The sequence below is a fragment of the Abramis brama genome, assembly GCF_963993115.1.
Source record: "Abramis brama genome assembly, chromosome: 25".
Lineage (NCBI taxonomy): Eukaryota > Metazoa > Chordata > Actinopteri > Cypriniformes > Leuciscidae > Abramis > Abramis brama.
Window position 1 is genome coordinate 13,505,559 of NC_139987.1, and position 24,270 is coordinate 13,529,828.

The following is a 24,270-nucleotide window of genomic DNA, read 5'->3' on the forward strand; positions in this document are numbered from 1 at the left end:
GTTAAAGTTAGCTACAGGTTTCGTGGTATGGTTAAGTTTAAGGGTGGGTTAATGGGTCAACAGTGTAATTACAGAAATTAATTACAGATGTAATTACATGCAGGTATTTTTTTTAATGCAAGTACAAGTGTAAGTACAATTTTAAAGCATGTACATGTATGTACACAAATGTATTGTATCAGATGATTAATTTAATTGTTAGTACTTATAGACCTTATGTAGCCCCGCCCCTTTTCAGCGCTGCGCTCGTTGTCTTTTGACTTCCGGTCTGTATTTTCATAGCGATCTCGCGTATTTATGAATGAAAGTCTCGTTTTAAAATCTTCCCGGTCTACTGACATTTGTTAAGACATCTGATTTAAACATCACAATCCTCATGATAACTTTCGTTAACTTTACATTAAGTAAATCTACTTCAAAAGCTAATTACTCCTGGACAGCAATCAATGCCATAGAAATATATAGAGCGACCGCAAAAACGGAAATTAAAAGACAATATTCTAAAGATGGCGGCGCCCTTGTTTCTCTGGCGCGTAAGGTCTATAAAGGCACTTACTGTTGTTGTTTTTTTGTTTGTTTGTTTTTTTCAAAACTCTTCACACAGTGATCACAGCATCAGTCTATGTGGGCTAAACTGTGGATCATTTATCATTGCTTTGGCACAAAATGCATTCAATGATGGCATCTTTAAATCTACATTAATTATTTTCTCACTTAGACACAAACATCACCAAAACTTTATGTACTACACAGGCCAATTCACACTTGTTTACATATTCTTTTCAATACTCTTAAACTTAAGTTCAAACCATAGCACAACACAAAAATGAATAAGACAGTAATACGATATTGAAATACTGTATATTCTAAATATCTAAAAAGAAAAATCAAATAATATCAAAGCAGTTAAATGTATCTGAACACTTAGTCTTTAAATTTCATTACCATCTATAAGGGGAAACTTATAGGAATAATTTTGTACTGTAATGTAAACATGGACCGTGTAACATATATTGCAGTGCTTTATAAGCAGTAGAAAGTGTCATTCTTGCTTTGTAAATACATTTTACACATAAAAACATTGAATAATGCAACCTTATGTTAGTGTTTTTCAGGTTTGTTTAATGATTGACAAAGTGTTTGTTGGATGACAATCTTTGCTAGTGTTATAGAAGAATGAGTTGATTTGAGACATATATGAAATGTTTTGGTAGTTTTAGTGAATTTTGAATGTGAAATTGACTGCTGTGCCAAGCTGAAAGTTTTGAAAAACACGAATCAAGTTTTGAGAAATGTGTCCTAGCTATTGTAAAAAACTGAAATATAAAGTGGGTCCCTATAAATAATAGGCCTATGTGAAAAGTATAGCCTACATTTTAGACACTAGACTAAGAAAATGTGAATAAACTGAGAATATCACACCAAAAAACAAACAATTGAGGATTCAAACTGTTCTTGATATATTAATGCATAGAGCAGGAACTTCTAATGACGTTTCAACTAGCTTTAAAAGTGGCTAACTTGTGCTTGAACCTGAACACACTGTTGCCTCATCAAAAAAACCGGCAGGAGAGATGAGGAAATTTTGGCTTGGCTTAGTTCCCATTAAAATGACTCATCTGTTCCCTTTCTGTAAGTGGAAAAATGCAGAATAGCTATATATTGTTTTGTTTTCGGTAAAGTCATTTCGTTGATGTATATTCATGAGGGGAAACATTTCGCAGGGCATCACTGCCACCTTCTGGTTATATGTCTTCTCCCTTTGAAGTTTAAAATAAGAATTAGAGATAGGGACCAATCAGGTAGCAGCCTTCACTTAATTAACCAATCAGAAGCAGGGGAGTCAAATTTTCACAGGGTAGTAAGATTTCAATACAACACTGAAACCTGAAGCCTTATAATCTGCTAAACATCTCAAGTGTTTTTTTCTTTTCTTCTTTTTTCCCCCCATTTTCTTTTATTTAACAAGACAAGCCACTGTGTTTAAAAACCTCACCAAACTTTATTTAAAACACGCAAATGAGTGCCGTGTTGACAAAAGAACTGACCACATACAAAGTTATTTGGATAAAACTGCAAATATAAATTAGGAAAATTTATTTTAGGATAATTATTTCCACAGTATGAACATACACAGTCTCAAAAAGGCAGAGGGTAAAAGCAAGGAGTTTTTACACTTTTGTCTTAAATAGTCAATTTCATTAAAAAGGGATCCATGGCTGAAGGTGCAGTGATTGCATTTCACGTGGAAGGGCATCTCATGTGTTTAAAATACACATGCAGGGCTTAACGTGTTCATCTGTATCATTGTACAAAATACCATAAAAGACTCAAACTCTTTAAAATATCATTCTCACCAAGTATGAACAGGACAAATCTGCTACATTTAACAGTTTTGTAGGGGTGCTTCGAATTATAATGCCATCTAAATGTCTGGCTGTTGAATTTGCAAGCACACCAAAGCCCATAGAGAGAGGACTATGGGTTTGATTTCATAACCGAAAAAACTAATTATTATTATTGCAGTTCTTACTTCAATATTCAAGTAGAAGAACATTTCTCTGCATGTTCGGTGAACAGTGATCTTTAATACTGGGTTGCTGGTGACCTATAAATAAAAGGGAACAAAGACAGCAAGCGAGGAACTGTTGGGTTTGTAACAGGAACAGCATTCAACAGCTAGTCGAAACTGTTGAGACACTTCCAGGGTATAATGCCACGCTCTACAAAATCACCTGCGTATAGCCATACAAAGAACTAGCGAGGTTATACGAAGCGTTAAATCACAAATCCCTGAATAAAAATAAAAAGAGGATATGGAGTACAACTGAACAGATCGACCGCGATCTTGTGTTTAATACAAAACAACAACAAAAATACAAGATCAACTAAAAGAACATGTAGCTGCCTGTTGTCTGTCAGTATGAAGCCTCTATAAATACATTGGCTGTACAGTTGGCATCTTTGAATGTTACTTGTGATGTCTGGATTCAAATGGCAGGAAGCTTGCGTTAAGGGTGGAGTGGTTTGAAGCATCTCAAGAAGTTTTCGTGGTGCAAGTTTTTCAGTTCTGGCTTTCAGTAGGATTGTCAGTGCATCGTGTCTGCGAAAGGCTTGGACTTGGCGGGTATCTGCCTTATTCTTGCACAAGTTCACAGTTTGCATATTCTCTCTCCGCTCAGAAGATGTCGCTGTTGCAGCTGTTTTTAAAATCGTCCCTGCGAACCCAAATAACCTCACAGTCCCTTTCGGAAGCGACGCCCTCCACTGCGCACTGCTTTCTCAGGAGGGTCAGCTTTGGGGGGGCTTGGGATTTTGGAGATTTGTCCTCCGAGAGTCCGTTAGGATCCTTGACTTCATCTTCCACCGAAAGGGCCTCGAAGGATTCCTCCAGGCTCGGATCGGAGGAAGGGCCCCGGACGGACTGGCAGTACTCGTCGTCGTCGCTGAGGATGTCCGTCTCCTTCACGTCATTCTGGTTTTCGTAGTGCTGCAGGTCAAACTGGTCCTCCACCCAGCGGTCTGTGTCCTGGATGGGCTGCTGGGGTTTATGGAGTGAAGACGACAGCGGGGACTCGGTCGGGGTGACGGGTGACAGGTCCTGGGACGAGCCGTCGTCAAAAACCACACCTGTGTCTATGGTGAAACGATTACGGATCAGCTTCCGGCGGCCGAGGGTTCGAGATGGGTCTGAAACTGCAGATAAACATTAAAGAGAGTGTGAATGCCAACTAGATTTTTTTTATTCAGTAGACCATTTTTTTTCAAATTAGGAACGAAAACAGCAATATCATCTGGGGGACACTAGGATTTAAATTTGTTATGTAATAATCAGCTCACCCTAAAGCCTGAGACAAAAACTGCAGCTTTAATCATGTTAGCGAGAGATAGACAGAGCGATATTGTGGGAGAGTTAGTAGGGATATAGGAAGAAGAGCAGAGAGAAGGAAAGTGTTGCAAATAAAAGTAATCAATGTTCAGTTTGCGTCAGACATCCCAAACCTACCCGCTCTGTTTATGGCGGGTCGTGAACCCTTTAGCGCACAAAGCCGTTTCCCTCCAAATGGAATATACTGCTGATTTGGAGGTAAACTCTCGGTCTTCATTAACTGACGTCGCTGTTTTTCCCTCAGGATGGAATGAACCGTCTTTAGGAAGTCTTTTTTACTCTCTGGAGAGCTAAACAAACAATAACAACAAATTCAGATATTTTACTGAGGAATGGAAATGTACAGTTTTACACAATTTACAGTGGCCCCAAAAGTATGAAAATAAAGTATAATTAATAGTTCACCCGAACAGTTGATGGACTGACTTCCATAGTATGGAAAAAAATATTCCATACTATGGAAGTCAACTATTTGGTTACCAAAATTCTTCTAAATATCATCTTTTGTGTTCAGTAGAAGACGGAAACTCATGTGAGACTTTTTTTTATTGGCCTGTAGGTCCTATTTTACACAAAGATTACACATTATCTCTCTTAGAAATACCTTTTAGTTGAAGGACTAAAGCCGTAAGATCATTATTAAGGGGATAGTTCACCAAAAAAAATCTCATCATTTACTCGCCCTTATGTCATTCCAAACCTGCAAGACTTCAGTTCATCTTTGAAACCCAAATTAAGATATTTTAATGAATGTTTCTCCTTTGAAAATCCACTAACTCAAAACTTTGCTTCAAAAAGAACGAATGAAGTTTATTCTTGTTACACAAGCATGTTTGAGCTTCTATGTACCATATTTGCCTTGCATGTCATTGCCAATGTGAATAAAAGCCTAAATTAAAATGTTCATCTTATAAAGCAATCTTAAGACTTAAGATTAAACCGCTCAATTTATTTTTTTTCAATTTCGATCTCTATATTAACTTTAAGCATCAAAGTACTGTGTGCGTGGACTTTCAATAGAGGAACAGGAACAGAAATCTCTTAGATTTCAATAAAAATATCTTCATTTGTGTTTCAAAGGGTTTGGAACAACATGAGGAATTGATGAGTAATTGGGTGAACTAAGTTCCTTGTGCGTTTAGTTTTTCTTTGCTTTGAAGTCTATCTGTCAGTTTTCAGGGCGTTCTGGACTTCATCTCACCTGTAGCAGATGTGGAAGGTCCTCTCGGGTCTACCTTCAGATTCTGACCTCATGTGAACAACCTCACACAATGCAGATCCCTCTGAATCTGAGATGAAAGAAACATCAGGTTAACTGTAACTGTAAAAGGACTGTGGGAAAGCCCATAAAAACCTCTTCAGTGGTAGTACAATGAAAAACATTTAAAAACCCATGAGATCAAGACAGGGTTAATGAACCTCATGGAAGACACGGACCCTGGGACAATGAACAAGAGTGCAAACCCCAAGTTCCTGTAGGATGACCTTTGACCATCCACCATCAATAGGGAATAGCGGCATTCTGGCCTGAGCCCATAAAAGTTCCACTGAGCCAAAAGCAGACTTTACTAAGCTCATCAGGGTTCATGGGATGTAAAAAGCACTGTACAAGTGAATCTACAGCTTGAAGCTAATAAATCACACAATTCTCAATAGGTCCGTGGGAAAAGAATAAGACTAGTAGACCAAAACTTACTTGGGAGGTTGCGAACTTGGAGAGCGTCTGTAGAGATCATGTGTCTAAAACGAAACGGGTCTCGCTCATCAAGGACTGACGCTCTGTGAGATCCACCCTGAGACAAATAACACCAAAAAAATGTGAGCACACTTAAAATACATCATTATGCCGTCAACCACCTGACACACTGAAAACAAGAAGTTAGGGAAGTGATATTTTCTCCAAACCACATTATAGTTTTATAAGATCACAAACAAGTGAAAGGTCTCCGAGTCCATGGTCACAGAGATTTGTTAGCCATGTGAAATAAGCCGAAGAGACAGCAGAAATTAATCAAGTACAAGATAAGGGCATCCCTGTTTCACACTCAACAATGTGCCCTTCAATAAAACAAAAACTACACCTCTTAAAAGCGCTAGTCTGCAAGCACTTAAACTTAGCTGTGCAAGCCTATGTCACATCTCCATTAATGAATAATGAAGAAAGGGAAAAAGCACTTACAATTTTTTTCTTGTGCTTGGAGCAGTCTTTATACACAAAAACAACTGCCGTTTTGAAAACTGAAGGAGAAAAAAAAATGAAATAAAACATTAATACAAGACACACAAAACCGTACAAACATTCACAATAGAGAAGCTTGGGGCTCTTTTCAGAATAGTCAGAGTAAAAACGTGACCCGGTGAAACCGCTAACTTCAATGGCAAACTGACCCATTTTTAAAGTATCTGAAGGGTTTCTTCTAAAATGTCTCAGCCAGAGGAAAAATTGTTTGAATACGTATAAATGCAACTTTAATGCCTTAAGAGCCACATGACAAGGTGGTTCCTCTAATGCCATTGTGCCCAAAGACACAGCTGGCCTTTACTGATGTAGGAAACCATTACTGTAGGGAACAGACTAATGAATAAGAGAACAATATTCTATTTCGGGAAAAAGCGCTTCACGAGCACTCACTGAACGCAGCCAGCTCTGTGTCTCTCTTCCCCTTCATGAGAGAAGAGGGTGGGTTGATCCAGACCACAGTGTCGTGCAGCAAGAGGTCACCCATTGACAGATCAGCAACCTGGGATGCAAGTAAACAGCTGTATTAATGGCATTAAACTAATAGTTGATGCTTCCTAAGGGAGACTCTAGTGGAATTATACCTCTTTCTTCTCAGAGCTCTGCTCACTGATGAGTTGGTCAAACACCGCTCCATACTCCTCGTGAATCTTCTGCATCTCATTTATGTGACTGGCCACTTTGTTCATGGCTTTCATAGCAACTACGAAAAGAAAAGAGACTTAGTAAACTGCAACTAAAGTCAATTTTAGAGAGAGTTACAAGCTACAAATCCCAGTTGGAACTGGATTCATCTGAACCTTTAGCCACGTTTAACATTTTGCTTTACCGTTGGTAAAGGTTCAGGACCATTTTCAATTTAGAATTACACTGGCTTTCTTGTTACTGTAGCTTTAAGAATATATGCAAATTACCTCTATTCTGATTTGCAGGGATGCAAGATTTTGGGGGAATAAATCTTGTGATTTTTCTGATAAAAATTGCAATTTAAAATGTAATTTTAAAAAAAGGTATGAGAATGCAAAATTGATATGTCAGAACGACTATTAATAATAATAATTATTATTATTAGTAGTAGTACTAGTACTAGTAGCAGTAGTAGTACCAGTAGCAAGAAATATTAAAATAGTGAATATTTCACTGTAATAAATAAAATCTAGTAATTATGAAAAATTAATGTTAAAATTAACTGTAAAATTACAATACTAATATTTATAGGGATCCCTCAAAGCTTCCCTTTTGTTGAAAACAGCCAGTTTATAAGTTCTTATTGCAAGTTTGGGAAGATGGACAGTGCATGTTGCTTTCCCAAATGCAAGACTAGTTATGGTTTTATTATTTCAATTAAATCGTGCAGCCCTCTTGATTGGCTAATATTTTACACATAGAAGCTAGTATAGTTTACACTCGCTATGCATTGATACTGGGAAGAGCAAGCACATTTCAAAAGAGCTAGCAAAATCCTGTTTTTCCCAAAACCTGCTCATCTTGCTCAGAATAGGAGCTGCATCATATTACGCCATAGATCCATTTGTGGCCTAACATTAGTTAGTAAGTATCTGACTCTTCATATTTACCATCCAGGTGATAGTGTTCCTCGCTGTCTGGGTCGGTGAGAGAGTGAAGCTCCCTCAGGAGTAGTGGGTATTTTAGGACTCTCTGAATGGGTTTGATCAGGTAGGACTCCAGCGTGGAGGAATGCTGCTGCCTGGGGTTCCTCTCAGCCAGGAACGCCTTGAACTCCGGGTCTGTTTTAGCTGCAACAAAAGATTGGAGAAATAATAGGATGGCACAAGAATTTCATATCAGTGGTATCCTCAAACTAGACTTTAATTTGGACAGGGGCCTTATGTCAATATACTCAGCCCATGGTGTTCAAGACAAGAACTACACATTCAAGTAATTCTTAGCTTTCTCAAATGCCAGAATGTTAGCCTCACATTTTATACTCAAACACATTTAACCATACAAATATTAGTCAGTCTCTCATCGTCTTTAAAACTTGAACCACTCTTCCCACAGGAACCATCTACATTCACATACATCAGTGAAAAAGCTTTGGTGCCTTAGGGAACTGACATTTTTTTACAGTAGACCCTTAAAAGGTATCATTATTCTTCAGGAAAAACATTATTTCCGTGTGAGAGAGTAAAAAACACCCTCTAGCTTTGAATACATTCTGAAAACTGGCCTTTGGCAGGGGGTAGGGGTTCGGAAAAAGAACTGAGAAAAGTGGCAAACTTAGAAAGCGTGCAAGCACTTAAACTATCCAGTCACTGAACATGACACTGAAATGACAAGATACCTGAAGGATCTAAAGGCTTTCTTGCCCTTTAAATCAGTGCTAAATGTGCTAATGCTAGTAAACCAGTCTTTGAGAGTGCAGTGGTGTTACCTTTGGTAAGGACCTTGGGGACCTTTGTGTGGCTGGCACAAAATGCACTGTAGATTTTAAAACGGTCCGCATAGTACAGGAAGGATCCGCCAAGAGAAAACAGAACTTTCTGGAAGTTAGAAGAGAATGAATTAGAAAACAAAGAAAGTTTCATCACATCATGTGCAATTAGTAGATAGTGAGCTTGTTTTGGTGCTAAATCATATTTAGCATCTACTCAGACTAGCATCTAATCTGACTAATATAACTGCACCTTGAACTGATCCACTCTATCCAGTTTGTCTAAATCTGGAACTAATCTGGTTCCATCTTCCAGAGTTTTCAGAAACTCCACTTGGAATTCCACCATCTCCGCCAAGTTTCCAAAAAGCACATCCAGCTAGGAATGTAAAGAGAATAAGAGAATCTTAAAGCCAACACCAATAACATTTTCAGAAGATGATAACATTGATGAAAATAAATCATTTTTAAAAATATTAATAATAAAAATAAAAAAACACTAATGAAATATCTCACCTCATCCTGAGAAAGGAAGCTCTGCTTCTGCAGGGGGTTCAGGTAGCGCTCTATCAAAATGTTTAGGTCCTGTAGAGAGACAGACTTTTTCATGATTTGGTTCAGTGCAGCTTTTACCAATCAGGAGTGATTTTCATGTTTATTCTGTGTGGATATTCAGAACCGTTTCTATTTTAAAATAGAAACACACCATGCTTTGAAAACACAGCAGAAGATACTGACCTTAACATAGGTCCTCTCAGTGTCCACCAGCTCACTGATGACTTTACGGAGTTTATAAGCATCGGAGAGCTGGCGGGGGGTGAAGAGAACAGGCATGGTTGAGATGGGGCTGGGCACACATGATGAAGAGGTGGAAGATGTGGAGGAAGACGAGGAACAGAAAACGGGACCCTCAGTGGAATTCATATCATGAAGGTTGCGGCAGAAAGAAGTCACCTGCTCCGTACTCTGTGGAGGGAAACGAATTGAATTTAAACACCAGAAACAACTAAATTGTCAGTAAAAGTCATATCTATTGATAAATCCTGTTCACATTTCCTTTCATCATCCTCAACTTGTCCATTTAAATTAGGTAAAGCCAATAGCAATCTCATTTTAAGAGAATTAAAAACTTATTTTAAAAATATAAAAGCATATGAGGATTAGCCTCAGAGTGAAAAACTAGAAATAAATAAACACATAAAAGATTATATACAAATAGAATTACTACAAATATTATTATAATATTTAGCACAAAACGTATATAACCACACAATGCAAGAAATGCTACAATGACACAAGTAACAAATTCTTCGAATTGAAAGTCTTGATCATGCAAAAAAAAAAGCCTCTAAAATGTTCACCAGCAACAGGAACACACTCACATAGGTATTCTGAACATTTAAGGGTCAGAAAGAAGCATTTCCAGTTCCAAACAGACACGTTCAGCGAATTTCTGGCTTTACTCCAAAGACAAGGCGCATCATGCCTTATGAATGCTTGGGTAAAGTGTAATTAGACCCTCTTAAAGTTATTTACTGCACAGACACTTCTATATCTCTAAAAGGACTGGCAGTGGATGGATTTTCCATCAAAGAACATGTCAACAAAGAGTAGGCTACACACTGCTCTTAGCCAAGATTATTTCAACTTCCCACAATTCAAAGCACTCCTTCTTCCCCTTGTACTACAGAGCTACCACAGAGAAACGTTACACAATAGATATTAATACACATCATCAAGCTTCCAAATACCTGAAAACTATTAACATCCACCTAAACGACACAAACCTGTCCAAAAAGACAGATTTCGTTCCAAAAGATCTTCAACCAGTGTCACATCTCGTATGTCACAGGATGAAGTTTAAAGCCAGCACTACTGCAAGAGCTCAGGCTCAGGGTGATGTTCAGGAAGAGGTGGAACAGATTCACAAAGACAGGAGGAACGGAGGACAGATGGGGCTTCCAGCAGAATGAATTCCTCTCTGATAAACACACAATGACGGACTGACAAAAAGCCTGCACACCCCAGCATGCCTTAACCAGCCTGGACAGCCAGGATAGAGGTGGAGCGATGTAGGGAGATATGAGTAAGGAGCTCTATCGCTTTTCCGGGTTAAGTAAAACTTAAGCTTTATTTACAAGATCTGTGGTATGCTGTCGATTAACAGATAAAAATGGACTCTCCTTGTTCTGTGAAAACACATCAAAAAACCACGTACAGTAGTGCACCTACAATTAGTCTTTAGGGCAAGCATTCAGGTGTAAATGAAGAAATGTGAATCTAATTTTTCCTAAGCATGAATTTAGTAAAAAAACAAACAGCTACGTGAGCTGTAAAATGATTAAATCACTCTTTCTGAGGAGTAACTACTTTTCTAGGTGGCAGATTTTCTGGTTACCGATGTAAAGGTCCGATCATACCAGTGAAATTTCTGTGAAATTCTACGAGCACAAAAAGATCCATTGTCATTAGTGTAGTAATGCATGAAGCACCGCTCACATACAATTCTATTTTAAACCAAGCAGATTTCTGTTGGTCAATGCAGAAAACCCGTTGGGAAATCTGCAAGAGGAACTTTTTTTTTTCCACCCTATTGCAAAATTCTTGGTAGCGTGGATTACTATTGAAATGACTGGATTTTGAACAAAGAAATTTGCCAAACAACAGTAAATGTGGCCACACCTTAATGCATTAATTTCCATGCAATGGAAGTCTATGGGCTGTTCCAGCAGGTTTAAAGGAGAAATGTTAGGACTGGTTTCACAGGGTTTAGATTAAGCCAGAATTAAGCCTATTTATTTAAGATAAATAAATAGGACGTTCAAGTAGCTTTTATGAACATGCCTTAAAACAAAAACAATGGGGTGTATCTTGAGACAAAACAATGGCACTGACATATTAAGTGCAAGTTAAAACTGCTGAAATGTATATATTTCTCCTAAAGCACTCATGATTTTTTTTGTACAAAAGCATGCTATATGAGCTGTAAAATGATACAAATAAAAATGAGATAAAAAAAAAATTCACTCTTTTAAAGAGGGACTAGTTTTCCAGGTGGATGAATTTGTTTATGCTCTACAGATACAATTCCTATGGTTAGAAACTGCTCCATGTAAACATTGCTTTATGGGTAGCTACCTCATGTATTTTCACACAAAAACCAAGTGAGAGCAATTCGAAATTCCTTTTCAGCTAGTCATGACATGATTTGAAAGATTAGATATAACTTTGCTAAGACTGGCTTGGTAAAAATCACACCCGCCCCTGCGCCCCATGCTAAAGTTATACTATCAAAACACTGTGACAGTTTTTAGTGCTGCTACAAATCTATTATTTTATAAGGTAATTGGCTGTATTAGAGAACTTAAGTTGTATTTAGGCCAGAACATCCCAGTTTAAATGCTCAAATTGTCCTATGCAACATTATACATCTACATGTAACATACTAAGCCGCTAAATCTAACATAATACAGTGTGTTAGAAAATGGAGCCCATGAACTGTTATGTAATGCTGAGTAAGTATCACACACACACAAAAGCAAACACACTCAGGCTCACCAATTGCAGCATGTCATAGATTGACTCTGAGGAGCGTTTGGAGCTCCTGTATCTCCACAGCACAGACATTCTGTCCCTCAAAGTTCACAGAAGTCACAGCAGGGCGACCCGTAATAAACACAGAGGAAGCGCCTCCACCTCCAGCTTATCTTTGCGTGCAAAACGTGTCACTACCAGACCATGAGAGCGAGAACGGAGCTTTTCCGACCAGAAACAGATACAGCGAACGTCTTCTCCACTACCAACTCTACAAGCCACGATAGCTTCCCTGTCCAACACAGCCTCCTCCCTCCTTTCCTAGAATTTCTCCCTATGTCTCTGCTTGTCTGAGCTGGTTTCTAGCCGGATGGATGGAATGGGGATCTGACAGCTGTGGTGGTACAGTAAACACACAGAGAGAGGGAGAGAACAAGAGAGAGAGAGAGAGAACGAGAGAGAGAGAGAGAGAGAGAAAATAATAATAATCTTGTCGGCAACAGGATGAAGATGACAGAAGGGGAGGGGAACACTGGGACACAACAAGCATCACATCATAACACAGCTGGGAAAAGCACAGCTTTCTCAGGTGAAAACGCCAACATGCCGAGAACAAAGAGGACAGGTGTGGCACAATGTTTGTCTTTATGGTGAAAGCATAGAAAAGAACAACCATAGGCAGAGATGGGTTTGCCAGAACTGTGGCGCAGCAGTTAGTGAACAGGTTCTTGATATGTTGAACTCAGGTGTTCATGCAAGTGATACAGGTTCAAACTGGCTTGAAACATGTTCTACACTAAAGTCCTCCCCTTTTTCCTAAGACGTTTCCTGTCATTCTCTACTGGGTGTATATAACATTTTAAATACACATACACACTATAAATGAAAATATATATATACACTCTACAGGGCTGTTGAATGCTTGAATCTGATTGGGTAACGAATGTTCTGGTGTGCAATTATTTTCAGGGAAATGCACAGCTAAAGTAGTTCCAGGCAAGTCCAGTCCCAGTCCCGCTCCCTCTCCTTCTCATTACTGCATTCAAGTCTGCTTTCAATGGCTTAAGACTCCGTTACTAGCTCTAAAATGACGTTTTGGAATTGACAACGGAGGCTTGGGGTTAGATGCGTAAGAAATTAGTCCTACACACAAGTGTTTTAAGAACAAAAACCTGAAAAATGTCTTGAAATACTTGATCTAAACAGTGTTTTGATGTATGGTAACCGTACTAGCAGAATAATTGACTTCGGGCCGTTGAATTATACCATATATAATACACAGATATAAGTTTCAATAAAACAATTCTAAATCATAACTGGAGCTCAAACGAGGTCTAATGTTTCCCTAGTTCATCTATATATAGGAAAAATGGCTCGAAAAAAATGTTACAACAAAAACAACTAAACCCAAATTGGAAAATATGGGTACTGTTAAATGACAATCAAACCTCCACCCATTCAGCCAGCGCTTCATCACGAGTTCCAACCTGCATGCTTTATTAAAAGAGCTAATGTCTATCTTTCAGGGAAAGTTAGCAGACCCACAGTCACACACACTTGTCAGGAGCCTTTATTGTCTTGTAAACTCATCTTATCAATGCATAGACTCAGAAGTCAGGAAGAGGAATGTTTCCTTCTCTGGAAAGCAGAGAAATGCCCTTATCAGGCTCTGAAATAGACTTCTCAGCTCCACAAATTAAATGTTTAATGTCTTGAAGGAACTTTCACTTTTCAAAACTGCGTGTGGAAATATATCCATGGTTATCTAAACATCACTGCATTTTAATTGTAACCTTTAAATGTTTACCATGCATGCTACAAAAGCTCAAGGGCTCAAATATGAAAGTACAGTTCTGCTTTAACGGCAGAACAGCATTGGTTTGCATGCCCAAGTCAAGAAACACCTCCGCTTATCCAATTTCTCTCTCTTTCTCTCACAACTCACCTTACACACAAGCTTAACGGCTTTGCCGCACCTCAGAGCATTTATGACTGGAAAAACATGCAAATCCATAAATTTCACAGGAGATTTCATGGGATGCAGGTTCTAACAAGCATAAAGCTCCACATCATGTGCATCCTCAAACCAATCACAATTAAAAGAATCCTGCAGTACAAACCTCCTCTCCTTCTCACACACACACACACACACACACACAGCTAAGCCACGCTGATGTGAAAAGTCAATATTGAGACAGTTAACAGCCCAAATCCATGAACATGCATTCGTATTTCTCTCCAGAGTGATAACTCGAGGGCAGAACTGCTAGGCTGGCTGAACTTGCACTGTAGATAAGTCTAGAGACTGGCAGGGGAAGAACTTTTTTGGGTTTAGCAGGATGTTGAACCACCTTCTGTGAGATACATGCAGTCATTATCGAGCTTGGAAAAATAATGAAGTCCTCCTGTCCTTTGTCTTCTAGGTTGTCTGTTTCCTGCGGCGGGTTTCTCCATAATTTATCAGCGTTAAGCGATTCGAATCGATGTGCATAATCAAGCAATTAGAATGCAGAGCTAATTAAAGGAGATGTCCCCCTCTCTTTCACTCCTCGTCTCAAAGCGAGAAAAGAAAACATAAGTGACGTGAGATAATAACGATAACCGGCCGTGTGATTAATATGGGAAGAGAGAGAATGAGAGAAAATGAAGCTCATAAATGATGCCCAGCTGAATCAGCTTCTCTCTGCCTGTCTTTCTGTCAAAACCACACACAAATACAGAACAATAGACAGTACAGTGTAAGATAAAGCTTTCAGTTGTGCTTTTAAGAACTCAAAAACTGAACAGACAAGAGAAAATGTGTAAACTTGATAAAATTAATGTCTGAATAGAGATCTAATTCTGTTTTCCTTTGATCCTTTTTGATGGTTTAAGGAACACACACACACACACACCTCTATCATTATCAGGATATTCCATAGGTGTAAATGACATTATTGCCTACCCATCAAAGAAAACTTTCTGCATTTTTAAGTTTTTAATAAATCGTTTAGTAGGTTTATTTGGAATTTCAATTAAAATGACATCGGCATGTCCTCATTACGTAAGGGGCGTGGAATTTTGTTCAGGAATCTGACTATACTAGTTGCACGGTATCTATTTAAAGAAGTAGCTTGATTCGTACCTGTCAAAATTGTCAGTTACCAGCACAAAACTCCTATCCTACTAACTCATTCAACAACATGACACTTGGGTGGGACAGAGGGGAACGGGACAAGACAAACACACGCTCTGACAGAATGTGGTGTTGCTGTGGGTGAATTATTAGGGCTAAATGTGTTCCTGCAACAGATGGTGTGCTGGAGAACAGGCCAAAGAGACTGTGGCCGGCTGGCAGTGTCGGTGTGACAGACAAGGACACAGAGAGCAAGAGAGAAAGAGAGCGAGAGAGAGCGAGAGAGAGCGAGAGAGAGCGAGAGAGAGCGAGAGAGAGCGAGAGAGAGCGAGAGAGAGCGAGAGAGAGAGAGAGCGAGAGAGAGCGAGAGAGAGCGAGAGAGAGCGAGAGAGAGCGAGAGAGAGCGAGAGAGAATTAAAGAAAAAGAGGCCAGACATCAGGTTAGTTAAAAGAGAAAAACAATCACACTGACCTACAGAGCGAACACAGAAAGGAAAAGAAGAAAGTTTGCACCGCCATGAGAGAGATGAATCAATCCTGAGACGGACTTCATAACATTTACACTGAGAAAAACATTGCAGTGTGAGGTGGAAGTTGCAAAGTGTGTGTTTTTGTATACAGAGTCCAAACCTCTGAGAACACATGGAAAATCTGGGACTCAAAATTAAATTTAAGCAAATAAATTTAAGAAATAAAAGCAAAAGAAAGCTGATATACAATTATTTAGAAATATTTAAGATTCTGGACTATTTCTAGATCACTAATTAAGCAAATTTGTGACTTTGATCATGTGACGGTCAGTTATTCATCCATTAAAGAACAAGATGCTCTTTGGGTCATTTTCAGATCACATGATCATCAGGTTTTACACAAACTTGAGTTCATGCAGCTTGAGTGCTAATGTTATTAAATAAAAAGATGGACAAACCAAATAATGTTCATTTTTCAGGTCACTCAAATTGTTCTGCTGATAAAATTATTTGTGATTATGTAATAATATAAAACTACAAAATTGATCAATGGACCCTTTTCACATTTCCGAGGTTCTCAGAAGCAGAAAGCATCATAGTTCTGTAAACGTCTATAGTGGTGAACAGAAACTGCAACATACACACACGTGTGTGTGTGTGTGTGTTTGTGTGTGAGTGAGCATGTGTGTGTTTGAGTGAGCGTGTGTGTGTGTGTGTGTGTATGTTTGTGTGTGAGTATGTGTGTGTGTGTTTGTGTGTGAGTGAGCGTGTTATATTATATATATATATATATATATATATATATATATATATATATATATATATATATATATATATATATATATATATATATATATATATAATACATTATATATATATATAATGTAATGGCTGTACGCAAGTTGAGTTCCAAAGTCTAAAACGAGAATATTTAAAGAGAAATTGAGGATTTTGATATAATGGAAGAGGAGCTTGAGTTTGTTGCCCAGCTTTATTCGATGGATGGATGTGCTTTTTTTGGGCTCCAAAATCTGAGTTGCTATTTACTCCCATTATAAAGATTGGAAGAGCCAAGATATTTAATATAACTGTGTTTGGCTGAAAGAAGAAAGTCAGATACACCAAAGATGGCTTGAGGGTGAGTCAATTATGGGATAATTTTCATTTTAGGGTGAACAAACCCTGTAGAAATGCAGCTTTACAGTCTGTGAAAAGGGTCACATTCATTAGTGGTCACAGACTTTTGTATATTTGAGTACAAGTATGTGTTGACAAGTTGTATCCATCCTTGTGTAAGTGTTACACTGTCATCTCTGATCTTGACCTCAATCAAGTGGACTATGTCATCACTAACACTCAGTGTGAGAGTATGAGTGTGTGTACGTGTGAAGATCCGCAAGGCAAGACAACCTGTCTTCCCATCTGCTGCAGTCTCTGAAATCAAAGGTCACTTAGATCACATGACACAAAGCTCTTAACCAGCCATCTGATTTCAGTCAGCCTCTGACCCCAGATGACACCCATCATATCAGAAAATAGAGTCTGTATTTAGCCACCCCAAATAACAGCAGAGGCGACAAAACGTAAATACATAATGACCCAGACACAAAAAAACTGGGGTGACATGCTCTCTGAATCAAAACCAAAAGCTCAATCTAGTACAACACAGCCAGCCAGACAGTTGTAGGTTTGAGTAGAGATTTTTTGATGAATCTTCATGACAGGTGGTCTCTAACCTTGTGTGCTGAGTCTACTTCATCCTCCAGGCTGTCGGCGGGGCTCTCAGCCATTAGGTTTACCCTGTCCTCCGCCGTGTCATCGGGGCTGTGCAGAACCAAGCCAAGACCTTCATCTAGGATGTCCTCTAGGGGGAGCAGTGAACACAGACAGGGACTGGGTGAGCAACAAGACCTGGGATGGACAATTCTGGCCCGCTCACTTTTCAACCCTGATCAGACTCATCTGCCTGTAGCTTTCCAGCAATCCTGAAGACCTTGATTAACTTGTACAGGTGTGTTTGATTAGAACTGGAGCTAAACTGCAGGTTATTATTGTTAACTAAAACCATACAAACATTTTCATTACTTGAAACTCATTCTTTCATCTTATTTTATTCCAGCTAGTTGCCAAAGCAACATCTCATTTTTGTTTAGTTAAGTTGAAGTAAAACAACTAAAGCTTAAAAACTATATAGACTTATATATATATATATATATATATATATATATATATATGTATATATGTATATATGTATATATGTATATATATGTATATATGTATATATATGTATATATATATATATATATATATATATATATATATATATATATATATATATATATATATATATATATATATATATATATATATATATATATATATATATATGAGACGCAGATAGATATGAGCCAGAAGGCGCCTCCTAGCGGTCTAACCCTAAACCTACCCCAGAACTAAACCTACCCATATCCTGTGCGTGTCATATTGACGCTAAAGGGTGCCATGTGCGTTCGATGTAGACGAAATGTCACAAGGGTCAGTATGTGACGTCCAAGGATGAGAATGCGTTGCAATATATATATATATATATATATATATATATATATATATATATATATATAAAAAAAATGACAAAAACACAACAAAATTACTAAAACATTAAAATAGGAAATGAGAAAATAAAACCTAATTTAAACTGTATATCAATGATACTAAAATAATACTGAAGACTGAAATACTGAAAATTCAGCTTTGCCATCACAGGAATAAATTACATTTTAAAATGTATTAAAATAGAGGTAGTTATTTTATATTTTTATATTTTATTTTATTAATATTTTTTATATTTTTATATTTTATAATAAAGTTATTTTAAATTTTAAACAATATTTCACAGTAGTACTGTTTAACTGTATTTAATTAAATAAATGCAGTCTTTAATCTTACTGACCACAAACTTTTAAATGGTAACGTATCTCAAGTAGTACAGTATGTTGATGTACGGTCAAATTCTAGTGCTGATTTTTATGATTTCAGAATGACTTAAGGTGGAGTAATGCCTCATCTACTATCGGTACCAAATTAAATTGATGGCAAGAAAATATGGAAATATATGAAAAAAATAAAGACAGTGGTGAAGAGGTTTACCCTGACTCTGGGAAAAGATGTCAGTGCAGAGGTCCTGCGCCCCGTCCGATCGGCGGGGAGGCAGCAGGCACAGCTGGTGTGGATCGGTAGCGGGCAGCGTGCTGACAGTCAGGGTGAGACAGGGCAGAGAAAACGCAGCCTGCATGTCTGCCAGCTCCAAAACGCTCGCCGGCTTACTGTTCAATTTCAGAATCTCATCACCTGCTCGCAGACCTGAACACACACAATGTTTTACAAAAATTAAATCAACTTTGTAACCCCTCAAAATTACATCACTCAAAAACAGAAGCAGACAAAAATATTAATTTATCTTAAAACATTTAAAAAAGTCCTTGTTTTCTTACAGAGGTGCAAAACTATATGCTGTCAGAGGTTAATTATTAATGCAAAAAGTTAATTATTCATATAACCATGTTAGAGAATGATTACATTCTTATTATTCAAGTAGATTTGATTTGCTGTGTATGTTGTACTAAACAGGATGAGAACAAAGGGGGGAAACGTGTCTGCTCCTCCCCCTTCCTTAATTATCAATTACCAATACATCAGCTGCTCAATTAGCCTCAAATAGCTCAGTTAACACTCTTTAGGTAGGATTGCCACTTGAATTGATTATTGACGTCCATGCCCAGCCTCCCAACTCTTGCTGGAGCTGAATTTCCCCCTCTGTTTCTGAGCTTTTATGAATGCTGTATGGATTTACACACATGCATGCATGCACAAACTGCCTGAAGTGTGACCCAGTTTTACATGAAGCAAAATGTCAGCTGTAATAATGGTTTTTCACTGGATGGCTCGGCTCTGCCCCAGGCAATGGAGTGATGATGAATGTTGGGGTGATGTCATCAACAAGCGCCCCCAGTGCTGTGCATCCAAACTGTCCTGAATTTGAGTATTACCTCCAAGCAAGTTTGTCTGTGCGTATTTCACACACATGCACGCACACACACTCCATTCAGTTTGGACAGCACATGGTCCTGATGAGCCAATTCTTTGTTGGGGCATATTCTTCCAAAAAAGAGGGAATTGCTTTCCACGCTAGACACTGTCCACTTGGATTTGCATCCATCTGCCTTACTATTCATCCAGACAAGCATTTTCTTGTGCACTACCACTTTTGCAAGGCCTTCTGGGTAGAATTACTAACGATACTGAAACAAAACCCTGCAGATGTTTTTTTTTTTTTTTTAAACCAACCTTATACCTAGCTTGCTAGCTAGTCTAAGCTTAGGTTTTGGGCAATTTTCAGCGAAACCAGCTGAAAACCTAATGGGTCAGGATGGATGACTATCTTAAACAAGCTAAGGCCAGCATTAAGCTGTTTTAAATGTTTTTTTTTCGCAGCAGGGAAAGTTCATGTGCGTTGTATACTGTGCATTCAGTCACACAGGTTTAATTCTTGGGGGTTTAGCACAAATCCCTGACCCTTAGTATGAGCAATAATAATAGCGATGCTTATCTTAGAAAGCGCCACTAATTAAAATACTCTGACGCTCAATAAGTGGACTTCCTGGAACAGAGAGTATCTGAACCCGTTCTGAAGGTTGCTCTTAATGAGCGCACTCGCTTGGCACAGATATCACTGGCAGTGTGTAATGGTTTTAATTTAACTTAGTAATCCTGTGCTCATGTGAAAGCTTTTTAAATGATTTTCCTCCAGTCCAGTGGAGATTTGGGTCAGTCATCTCAATTCAGACTCCTCCATATTCCCTTGCTAATTTCTCAGCAGTTTTACAGACTACTGCAAGTGAGGCATTTACAGTGGGGAGGACGGCATAAGGTTCTGATTTGGACCTGGAACAGCTGCCAAAAAGAGGCAGTAAGATAATCTAGGAACTGTTTTCATGATTAAGCATCCCATAAACAAAAGAGAAATGCATTGCCAAACTAGATTCTAATCTCTTTGAAGTAAATTCTTATTTTTAGCAATCACACTATGCTTTTCATTCTATCGCAGAATGACTGTTGTGGGTCCAGTTTCAAAGTATCTTCCCCAACACTGTAAATGGCTTGGCTATAACGAAGAACAGCTATCTGTTGAGTTTTCGTCACACACCTTTGGCGAATGCCAGACCTCCGGCTTTCACATCAGTGATATGAAGCTGCTGGCTTCCATCCTCCTCTACTACTGCCACCGAGAAACCTGGAGAAGATAGAACGAGAGATAAATAACTGAAAAAGGAACAAACAACAGGAATTAAAAACAGAAATAAACTAAACAGCATTGTTACCGTAGCCTATGGCACAGGACTCATCTCTATCGAACTGGATGACTTTGTTTGTCTTGGCACAAATTTCAATTTCTTTGAACAGCTGAACAAAGGAAGAAAGAGAGAAAGAGTCATATTGCACTTTTAGGATGTACAGTTCATTTACAGTATGACAGCAGAAAGAGCTCATATACATCATGGAAAATGTCTTAGTCTGCTGAAATTCATGGCGTAGATACGCTAAATAAAAATCAGCCCATTCTCAAGAGAGCCTGAGACAAAACTGAGGCTTTGATCATTTCAGGGAGAATAAAAGTAAGAGAGAATCAAGTCTCTACAGAGAGAAAGTGAAAAGATGAGAGGAGACATGGAAAACACAAAGATTATCTGTCATCTTAGAAGAGCAACCATGAAAAAAAGAGCAAAGTAAATTAGCTTTTGAGGTTGCACAGTCATTGCAGAGGTGGTTTTCCCCAGACTCCACACACACACATACACACACACACACACACAGGGATAGAAGAACTATTCTGAGTGCATTATGCAGTACATGCATCTTCTACATAATTCATAACATATGCAGCAGCCTCAAGGCTGTCGGAGAGTTTAGACTCGCTTTAACCTACATCGCAGTCAGAACTTTAAAACTTTAAACTATCTGCGGCACATTGCAGATCCCGTCACAGTCTAATAAATTCACCCCACGCTGAGTCTGTGACCGCTAAGCGTTCTTAGCTGTCCAGGAAACGCTGTGGCCGCTGACAAGCTCTCTTCGTTGGACTCACCAGGTCACAGAGGTCCTCCTCAGGCTTGGGGACATACAATTGCAATTGACTCTCGACAAGGAACTTCAACCGTATATAGTGCTTGGAAAGATCCAGTCTGTGAGCCTGTGAAGTGAAAAAACAAGTTTGAATGGTTGTAATCACTTTCTTATTAATATTTGTGTCTTTATACACTAAAAATTAACCTTGTTAGACTATAGTTGGCAAATTATGCATTGTGTTTATAGAGCACTGGCTGCAAGGATTGCGCATTAATGATCCCTTAAATGGCAGCTCACTGTGGCCTGTATGATCACTCAGCAGGAAAGATGGGGGATGGATAACATGGCTCAAGCCCTCAAGAGACATATGAGGTTATGAGCTTTGTTCAGATCCCTGTGCCTTTCATATAAAAGTACTGAAGTCAATGACCTCATCAAAAAACGTTTTCTTTGTCCCAATGGACCAGACAGGACATGAACTTGCAGCTGTTTATCGGTTCTTAACATGCTATCATAGTCAAAGTCTTAAGTTTGAGGAGAACCAGGAATTATTATATATAGTCAATTATAATATAGTATATTATATTATATTAACACTAAATATAAATATATAATAAAAACATAAACTGTATAAGACTGTACATTATCCCACTTACTAAACAAGTGAAAAAGGTCATGAAATATTGTTTTATTGAAATATATATTAAGAAAGAAGAAGAAAGTGGAGACTGTGGGATGACATGACATATATTTGACAACAGAATGCTGCAACTGACCAATTAGAATAAGGTATTCCAGAGAGCTGTACAAATAGAAAGATTAACAAAAGAGGAAGTCTAAATAAATAGAGAGAAACTATTTACATTCAGCAATAAAAGTCAGCATTTAATCTGTGCTGTTACTTACGACCATCTTAAAATGCTTAAAAAGACTGTCCATGACAGAGGATGTAAACTTTATGTTCTCCAGTGTGAATTGGTTAATATTTTATTTCAGGGCTTGACAGAAAACCATTTCTGGGATTTAGTGCGGCCACTTAATCGCAGGATAATTTATTTATATTTCTTTATGTTTCATGCTACTCTGCTTCAGACTATCTAAAGAGATGCATGTAGATGACCAATAAATTTAAATACTGGACAGAGTAACTGTAGTGTGATTGCTTCACTGGCATTCAAGTTTGAATAAGACGTGGTGTGTTATGTACATAAATGCTTAAAGACATTACGAGAAGTGTGGATAAGAGCATTCTAGAACACTCTGTGGTGACAGAGGCTGAGAACAGACAAGGAAAGAGGCAGAGAGCTACTACAGCAGAATGATAACAGGAAGATAACCGCAAGAAGAAATAACTCACTGACACTTTAGCAGTTTGCCTTGGGAAATGGAAAGTTCTAGCACTTTCTCAACAACTCCAGCATCAAAGGAGGGGTGGGCAAGTTTTGTGTTTTCAGGAAATGTGTTACATGAGATGTTAGCCATGGATGAATCATAATATTACTCTGCTTTGATGATATTGAAGTGTGTTTTAGGTATTAAATTTCCTCTTCATTGTTGCAGATGGGCTGCAAGATGACTGTATGGTGAAACTGTGATCTTGTTTGTGAAAGAACCAAATGGCACAGCTGACATATCTGTAGCTAATGTGTGCTAACACCTCATGACAAAAGATGACAAGCAGGACAACAAAATCAATTATGTGTGAACTACTTTTTCAACAATCATATATAATATTTCTGAGGCAACGTTCAGGTGGGTGTGGTTATATATGCTAATCTTGTCACAATAATGTAGGCTGATGCGACATTGAAACTTGCTGTTCAACATGAAACTATGAGAGGAATTATATGTTAGAAGAAAGCATGGTTAAAATAGGTAAGGATACCTGCCTCTGGGAACTTCAGTTTGACAGGATTCAAGGTAATCTATTTGATTTGAAAAGTTCTGTTTGCGAGTACACATGACATTTACCTTGCACAGTGTCTCCAGGGCCTCCATGGCCGTCTCCCCCGGTTGTATGATAGCCAACACAGGTCGATCGTCAGGTAAAGAGACCCAGGATGGCGTGAGGTAGTCGGGCACCCAAACTTCACTGTCTGTCTTGTGTTGGGGGAGGCTTTTCACCGAACCCTCTTTGTCCTTCTGCTAAAACAATTGAAAAAATAAATAAACTATTTTTGAATGTGCTTAATGTCAACTTGAAATGGTTTTCACAACCCATTTAACGTATATAATGTGATTTATTTCAGAGCAAAGAAATTTAGGGACATACTGCTATGCAAACTACCAATACCATCAATTCATTTTTTTTTTTAATAATAACCAATTTGACAGTAGATATCATATCTATATATATTTTATATTTCAGTATACTATATTTTATGGCATATTTTGCTTTACTGATACTGATATGACTGTAGAAATATTGTGCAATCCTGAAAAAAGTAGGACAGAACTTGATTTCAACCACACTGGAATTATTTTTTATTTTTTACTATTTCATGG

The 24,270-nt window shown here is 38.2% G+C and overlaps 1 protein-coding gene across 4 annotated transcripts in view; it reads right to left on the bottom strand.

The window, feature by feature from the left end:
• Positions 1-1,982: 1,982 nt before the first annotated feature.
• Positions 1,983-24,270, bottom strand: part of tiam1a (TIAM Rac1 associated GEF 1a) — a 62,600-nt gene continuing 40,312 nt past the window's right edge. For 2 of the 4 annotated variants that reach the window (XM_084104697.1, XM_084104696.1), the window contains exons 10-27: positions 23,737-23,910; positions 21,785-21,889; positions 21,021-21,102; positions 20,846-20,932; positions 18,790-19,002; positions 17,379-17,506; positions 9,262-9,489; positions 9,040-9,108; positions 8,777-8,902; positions 8,524-8,632; positions 7,706-7,885; positions 6,713-6,831; positions 6,522-6,630; positions 6,069-6,127; positions 5,586-5,682; positions 5,091-5,178; positions 4,007-4,179; positions 1,983-3,696 (exon numbers count right to left, since the gene is read on the bottom strand). In XM_084104697.1, the coding sequence (XP_083960823.1) occupies positions 3,179-3,696; positions 4,007-4,179; positions 5,091-5,178; positions 5,586-5,682; positions 6,069-6,127; positions 6,522-6,630; positions 6,713-6,831; positions 7,706-7,885; positions 8,524-8,632; positions 8,777-8,902; positions 9,040-9,108; positions 9,262-9,489; positions 17,379-17,506; positions 18,790-19,002; positions 20,846-20,932; positions 21,021-21,102; positions 21,785-21,889; positions 23,737-23,910 (2,664 nt within the window). In that variant the 3' untranslated portion in view covers positions 1,983-3,178. Of the gene's footprint in view, positions 3,697-4,006; positions 4,180-5,090; positions 5,179-5,585; positions 5,683-6,068; positions 6,128-6,521; positions 6,631-6,712; positions 6,832-7,705; positions 7,886-8,523; positions 8,633-8,776; positions 8,903-9,039; positions 9,109-9,261; positions 9,490-12,081; positions 12,402-17,378; positions 17,507-18,789; positions 19,003-20,845; positions 20,933-21,020; positions 21,103-21,784; positions 21,890-23,736; positions 23,911-24,270 lie in introns of those variants that run through there. The other 2 variants (XM_084104698.1, XM_084104699.1) reach the window with 2 other exon arrangements.